Source organism: Oryx dammah, unplaced genomic scaffold (assembly GCF_014754425.2).
Source record: "Oryx dammah isolate SB20612 unplaced genomic scaffold, SCBI_Odam_1.1 HiC_scaffold_18, whole genome shotgun sequence".
NCBI classification, from domain to species: Eukaryota; Metazoa; Chordata; class Mammalia; order Artiodactyla; family Bovidae; genus Oryx; species Oryx dammah.
In genome coordinates, this window is record NW_024070202.1 from 76,491,348 (window position 1) to 76,499,133 (window position 7,786).

Consider the following 7,786-nt stretch of genomic DNA (forward strand, 5'->3'; position numbering starts at 1 on the left):
GTCAAGCTGAGCCTGGGGGCTTGTGCCTTTAGGACCTAAAAACCTAGCCTGAGCCTCTTTATTCTTGAGTCAGCTTTTGTAAGCCCTGCTCTGTGCTGTCCAGGTGCTTTCAGAGTTTTACTGCAGCAGGTTGTGGCCATTAGAATGTTCAGACCAACCCAGACAGCGCTGAGCACAGAGAAGGGAGTGAATAGCCAGGCAGGTGGGGTGTGGCTTCGAAGGCACCTGCTGCCCAAACTCAGCCAGGAGGGGGCCACCCAGGCCTTGAGGCAGCATTTTGCAACCTCATGTGTGACTTACTGCAGTATCCTGCCTTTCTTGTAGGGACAGTGGATGCTACGCTCTCTCCCAGGATCAAAGGGGAGGACATGCCAATTCTGAGCACCTGTCAACCCCACGTCCCAGGAGTCTTGGATCTGGCCCTGCCCTTGAGGGTGGGCAGAGGGGCCACTGCACCTCAGTGCATGCAGGCCCTAGGCTCACCATGTTGCGAGGGTTGGACATTAGGAAGTGCTGGGCAACGTGGGCTGGCAGGAGGTTGAAGAGAATCCTCTTGTTATCCAGCTTCACTTTCTCCATGTCATCCCGCTCCTCCTCTGCCTGGGAAGGGGGTCCTCCATTAAATCACCCAGCCACCCATTCATGCTTTCTTCCCTCACTTGACAGCCCACCATATGACACTCCCTTACTTGACACCCCGCCGTGTGACAAGTTCTCACCTGGATCAGACTCTGAACCCTCTTCCAACAAGGTTTTGACTTTGGGGTGTTCATGTGTCTAGTTTTAGCAAGAACCCTGCTAAGTCAGTTTAACCAGATACCCCATCCTTGACATCTGATCACCCCAGATATTTGATCATGGTCCTCATCTCCAACCCTCCCCAGGTGATGTTAGATCTCCGTGACCTACCCTCAGCATGAATCCTGTTAGGTCAGTTCAGCCAGAACATCCCTCACCCCAGATGTCTCCTCTTAATAATTTTCCATCCACCACCCCCCCACCCTGCTCCTTGACTATAAACCCCCACTTGTCCATGCTATATTTAGGGTGGAGCTTCATCTCTCTCCCCCACTGCAGTGGTTCCTACACCTAACACAATGATCCTGAATAATGTCTGCCTTACCATCTTTAACAAGAGTTCTGAATCTACACCTTTAACACATTCTTCTCTGTAATCCTCCAAACTAAACACCAAGTGCACCGATGGTCTATACCAAGTTCATCTCCATGGCCCCACCAAGCAGAGGAACTAAATCAACATTAAGGGCCCAAAGGATCCATGAAATTCTGGACTAGTCATCACCCAGATCAGCTGGAACTTTCAAAGGCCAATGAGGGGCTCAGTCCCCATTTCCAGGCTGAGAAGCCCCACCATCTGCCATCTGCAAACTGGAGGCCCAGGAGATCTGGTGCTGTAACTCCTGGAGGTCTGAGACCCAGGAGGGCTGAGGGTGGAGATGTCCCAGGTGGAGCAGCCAGGAAAGAGGGGCCCCATTTCTCTCTTCCTCCACCTTTCTGTTCTACTCAGGCCTCCTTCAGTGGATGGATGAAGCTCACCCACATTAGGAAGGAGAATCTGTTCTACTGAGTCCAGATTCAAATGCTAATCTCATCTAGAAATACCCTCCCAGAGCAACTCAGAATAATGTATGGGTAAATAACTGGACACCTCATGATCCAGCCAAGCTGACACATAAACTAACTACCATGGTGTCCTCTTCCAAAACCCTCCTGTGCTGTCTCACTTGCCTTCTGGGCTGTACAGGCCCCTCTTTGGGGCACCCAGGCTCTGAGAACCACCTATTCTTGCAGAAGCACAGAGAGGGAAAGGACCTTTCCAAAGCACACAAAGTGAGAACTTAATCTCTAACTCTGGGACTAGTCGCACTTGAGAAAAAGGCCCTTTGGGAGACGTCTGCACGGACAATCATCAGCTAAGCAGAGGATCAGTGCTGGTGCTTGTCTCCCCAGAGAGCAGCTACACTGCAGAGGGGAGATGCAGAGTGGACCAGGCTCGTCAGACCACATGGGGGACAGAGGAGCCCCCACCCCACTGTCAAGAGCGTGAAACATGAGAGGAGATGGGGTCAGAGGAACATCGATAAAGATGATAGCAATATCGTAAAAAGCAATGCCAGACAAAAGACAGTGGAACTATATCTTTAACATATGGAAATTTTTAAAAATCAAAAACCCGTGATCCTAAACCCAGCAAAAGTATCTTTTAATCATGAAGGCAAAATGAAGAGTTTTTCAAACATACAAAAGCTGAAAGTATTCATCACCAACAGACTTGAGAGAACCATATGCCCTTCGAGCAGAAGGAAGATAACACCGGATAGAAACCTGGACGTGCACAAAGAACGAAAAGTACCAGAGATCATAACTAAGTGGGTAAACAAAAAACATTCTTTTTCATTATAATCTGTCTTTAAAGTAAACTTTAATATTTATGATGGAAATACTAATATATTCGGGGGGTTATAATATATGTACAAATAAAGTCTATGATGATGTCAATGCAAAATCCCTAGGATGGAAAAAATTGAGTATATATTGTTATTAATATTAAGTTTCTTATATGTAAGGTAGTATAATACCACTTGAAGACAGACAATGCTAAGTATCTACTAAAATAACACAACAGGTAGAGCTAATAAAAATACAGATCAAGTAGAATAATAAAAATATTTAATTAACCCAAATAGGTAGAAAAAGAGGGAAAAGAAAACAAATAGGTGGGCAGGTGGGACAAATAGGAAACAGCAACATGGAAGATTAAAATACAATCACATCAATAATCACACTAATTGTAAATTATCTGAAGACCTCAATTAAAAGGCAGAGATTTAGGAATTAGATTAAAAGGCAAGATCCAATTGTATGTTGCTTACAAGAAATCCACTTTAAATAAAAAGATACAATAAGGGGGCACTCTCTGTCCCCCTTCTGATGTCTATGTCAGAAGCCTTTTCTCACTTTAATAAAATTCTGCTATACAAAAGTTCTTGAGTGATCAAGCCTGGTCCCTGGTCCCAAAGCTAAATCTTCTTCTTCGGAGATCACGACTCTGACGTCGTTCACCATACGCTATCTCGGGCGCTTGTCTGGGATCTTCAGGACAAAGTAAAAACGCTCAGAGCTCTAGCTTTCTCAGTATGCACGTTTTCTGCTTTACTTTACTAAATCTACGGTGTGCTTGTGTGAATGAATGACACGCCCTGCACGAGGCAAGTGATGAGCCCTCCTCTGCAGTTTCCCTGTGACTCATAATGACTAAAGGCAGCCCCAAAAGGGGGAGCCCTGTCCAGGATTTATACCAACCTGCCCATGCCAAGAGTCGCCCAAGGTCCCTGCTAGGGGAGCGGCCAGAGATGGGCAAAGCATGTGGACTGAACTTTCCTTTCTCAGTCACCTTTTCCTGGTCTCTTTGACCATTTCATAATTTCGTGGGATCAGAACTACTAACATAATCTGTTGGATCATAGATTATGTGGACTTGTGATTCATGCCGTTACTATGTAGTTTTACTCAGACCCCAAACTTGGTAGTCACGGAAGCGCCTAGCCTTGCTAGGAGCCAAAAGTTACAAGAGCATGTTTGGGAGCGAGGCGGAGCTCTAGCTCCAGCAATGTCTCTCAGGCTAGAGGTCACTCTCTTCGCTGCCTGCCTCAGGGGCAAGCGATCTGACAGAGTCTTTGTCATGGCTGTGTCTCCTCTCTATGTGGATAGAAGCACTGCTGGTGACCACGAGGTTTTTGAGGACACAGATCAGGAGTTGCAGGATCTGGTCAAACTGGAAGTGCAATGGGCTTCTTCCTTGGGTAGCACTAGCTCTTAGTGGACCAGACGAGGCTTCCTGGTGGCTTTTGTCTCAACTCCTTAGATATTCCTTTTGTGGAATCTGTGGAAATGAACTGGAAGGACTGGCTCTAATAGCTCGGGAACAAAAATCACTTTTTCCTTGCTAGCCAACCCTCCACCACCTCTTTTGCTCTCACATATACTGGCATGGTGACACTCAGAAAGGACATCGTGGTTGCTGTTCATCCCGTTACGACTCACTGCTACTGCAGTCAGGACTGTACACAGGAATGTGCACAGACACATCCTTCCCCTAGGAGTCCTAGCTTGGGAAACATTCTGGGAAAACTACTCTGCTCCACCTCAGGTGGCATCAGAGAAAAGAGCAAATCAAACAAAGGTCTTGGTGGTATGAAACTAAATCAGCTTGGGATGCTATCTGGAATGCACCCCTGGTGCATCTCCACCCAGCCTAGGTGGTAGAACCAGGAAGAGCGAGTAAAACGCCTGCGTTGGTAAGGGACAGACTAAGTCCAACCAGGGAAGCAAAGCTTTGGTGGAGAGTCTGTCTACACCCCCATCTAGAGGAGGGAAGGACACTTCCAGTTGAAAAAAGCCACAGCTGTGGATGCCGTTTTTTTCTCGCTTACAGATGGGAGCTAGCAGTTCCAGAACCACTCCTTTAAAATGTATTTTTTAAAAGCTGGGACAAGTTTGATCTCCAGAGTTTAAAAAGACATGCCTGATCTTCTGTGATATTGAATGGCCACAGTATCCTTTAGAAGACAGGGAACACTGGCCTGTTGAAAGGTCTCTTAATTATGATACTATTTTACAACTAGACCAGTTCCATAGAAAACAAGAGAAATGGGTAGAAGTGCCATATGTGTTGCTCTTTATCTCTCTGCAAGACATGCCAGACCTATGTCCTAAGGGTGCAGATTTGGGTGTGAAACCTTCAGCTCCCTCCTGTCCTCTTACTTTGCCCCTGTATCTGGGGCTCCCAACTGAATAGGCTAAGAGTCAAAGGCACCCTTTCAGGAGGGGATTCCTCAGTCTCAGTAGAAATTCAAACCATACCAACTGTGGTCCAGACTTTCTAGAGGATCCAGAAAAGTTCACAGAAGCCTTTATAGGGCTAACTTTGTGACCTTACTTGGAGAAATGTAATGTATGTCTTGGGCCAGACAGGCTAACTCCTGACTCGAGAACTCGAGTTTTGGGGGAAGCTACTACTTTTGGAGATAAATGGCTTGAACGTGAGACAAGGGAAAATAAGGATCATGAAATAGCCCTCCTTCCTACTGGGAGCCAAGCAGTTCCCATAACAGAACTGCTTTGCCTGATGTATTCTTGAAGGACTCAAGTGAGCACAAGCTAAGACTATGCTAAGTTGACTGACACAGAACAGGGGGAGAAGGAAATTCCTGATAAACTCCTATTAACTTCCTAGACAGACTATGGGAGGCTCTCCGCAAGTTTACTGATGTTGATCCTAAAAGCACAGAGGGAGAAATGGTCTTAGAAGATAAATTTCTCTCTCACTAAGCTCCAGATATCTGCTGTAAGTTTCAAAAACAGGCATTCGAACCAGATCAATATTTAGAAAAACTGTTGTAGCTGGCTCAGGCAGTATATTATGGTAGAGAATATGAGGAGGAAAAAAGCAGGCAAAAAAGAACCAGGCAACCAACAGTGGCTGTCAGACCTGCTCTGAAACAGCCTGAGGAAAAGTGCCCAGAGGGACCCAGGTGAAAAGGGAGGGGTATCTCAAGTGGGATTGCCATCAGGCATCTAAGCCACCCCCAGCTCCATGTCCAGTCTGCAAAGGACCATACTGGAGAAGAGACTGCCCTCCGAGGTGTAGGCCCCAGAGGTCAGGCTCTCAGGACAATCAGGACCCACACAAGCTCCCATCCTAATTATACCTGAGGAACCCCGGGTTTTAACAATTGTGGAGGGTCAATCAGTCCAATTTTCTTGTGGACACTGCGGCAAACTTCTCTGTGCTCACTGAAGCCCCTGGCCCACTTTCCTCCTGATCCACTACCATAACGGGACTGTCTGGATGAGTCAAATGTTATTATTTCAGTCATCCTTCAAGCTGCAACTGGGAGTCTGTACTATTTTCTCAAGTTTCTTATCATGCCAGAGTCTCCCTCACTCCTTCTGGGGAGGGATATATTGAACAAGGTCCAAGCCTCTGTTTCCATAAATATGGAGCCTGCTCTTTCTCTCCCATTAATAAATGCAAATCCTAGAGTGTGGGCTGATGGAAAAACTATGGGTTGAGCACAAAATGCTGTTCCTATCATTGTCAAGCTCAATGACCCTCACCTATTTTCACATCAAAAGCAGTATTCACTAAAGCCCGAGGTTAATGAATGGGCAAAATCTTCTCACTGACTTCTCACGATGTAAGTGGGATCTTAAACTCTATAAAGTTCAGAGTGACAATGGCCCTGTCTTTAAGCTGCTGTAACTCAAGGGGTGTCAAAAGTTCTAAGAATAGAATACCACTTACACTGTTTCTGGAGACCCCAATCTTCAGAAAAAGTTGAAAAGGCTAACGACATTATTAAAAGACACCCATGTAAGCTAACTCAAGAAACACAAGACAGTTGGTTTAAAGTCCTACCTGTAGCTTTAATGAGGGCTCAAACTGCCCCTAAGAAGAAGGGACTGTCTCTATGACAGACTGTTTTTGCATACAGATATTGTCATAGATCCTAAAGCCTTAGAACTATTTGACTCAGCTTTCAGCTTTTCAACCTCATCATCAATTGAAGGCTTCCCATGGTGGGTTACTCCACTTCAAAGAAAGGACTTTCTTCAAGTCTGCAAATACCTTCACCAACAACAACCATATGTGATGCCTCTTCTTGATCTGATGACATCTAACAATCCTAAGATGGACATGAGTCTGAGTGACCTCCAGGAGTTGGTGATGGACAGGGAGGCCTGGCGTGCTGCGATTCATGGGGTGGCAAAGAGTCGGACACGACTGAGAGACTGAACTGAACTGAATGAACATATTGTACCTTAACTATAGACACAGTATGACTTTTAATTTTGATTTGGTTTTAACTTGGTTTAATGACTATTTTGCCTTACATCTGTAACTGTAAAATGGGGTTTGTTTCTAACCATCTAAAAGGTTTTAAGTTATAATAGGTTGTCCAGGCTCCTATGAGTGCCACAGCCTCCTCCAACTATTACTTGGGGACCCTGGATGAGAGACTACATATGAGGGTTAGGAGAATATGTTGCCTCAACAATTTAGGGACCACGACCCTCAACAGCAGGAAGTAGTTATGAAATGAACATGATGCCCCTTTCCCTAGGCAACATAATTCTCCTAAAAGAAAAGGGGGGAATGAGAGGGTAACAGGCAAGAAAGCCAGGGGTCTCCAAACGGAGGAAATAGGCTGCAAGTGTCAGATATTTTTTATCTCTCCCTTAAGCAGCAGGAGGAAATAAACTTCAAGTGTCAGACTTTTTTCTCTTAAAATTCTGTGTTGCCATGATGACACCCAGTTCCACCTGAACTTAACTTTTCTTGAACCTCAAGCTAATCAATGCATTTTTCTTATGGAAATGTTTTTCTTAACTACATTAATAGATTTGTGTATTTGCTTTGTATTTGCAAAATCTATGTATTTGCTTTGGAATTTGCCTTTCTTCGAAATGGTTCCACCTAAGACTAACTTTTGGCTCAACACACAAGTATTCATATCAATTGTTTTATGGCTGGGGGATGATACACCTCGTGCCATCCTATCTCAAAAATGCATATTGTGGGAGAGGAGACTGGTGAAACTCCGTCAGCCTTGAGGTGTCTCTCTTATCTGATTAATAGCTTTCTAACAGACATAATACATCTGGTAAAGACTAGCAGGAGGGTACTCTCTGACCCCTTTCTGATGTCTAGGTCAGAAGCTTTCTCTGTCCCTTTTTATACTTTAATAAAACTCTGCTATAG

General features: G+C 45.1%; 1 protein-coding gene across 1 annotated transcript in view; it reads right to left on the reverse strand.

The window, feature by feature from the left end:
- Positions 1 to 7,786, reverse strand: part of ADCY1 (adenylate cyclase 1) — a 110,120-nt gene that overhangs the window by 21,347 nt on the left and 80,987 nt on the right. The window contains exon 15 of the mRNA XM_040259797.1: positions 484 to 600. Within this exon, the coding sequence (XP_040115731.1) occupies positions 484 to 600 (117 nt within the window). The remainder of the gene's footprint in view (positions 1 to 483; positions 601 to 7,786) is intronic.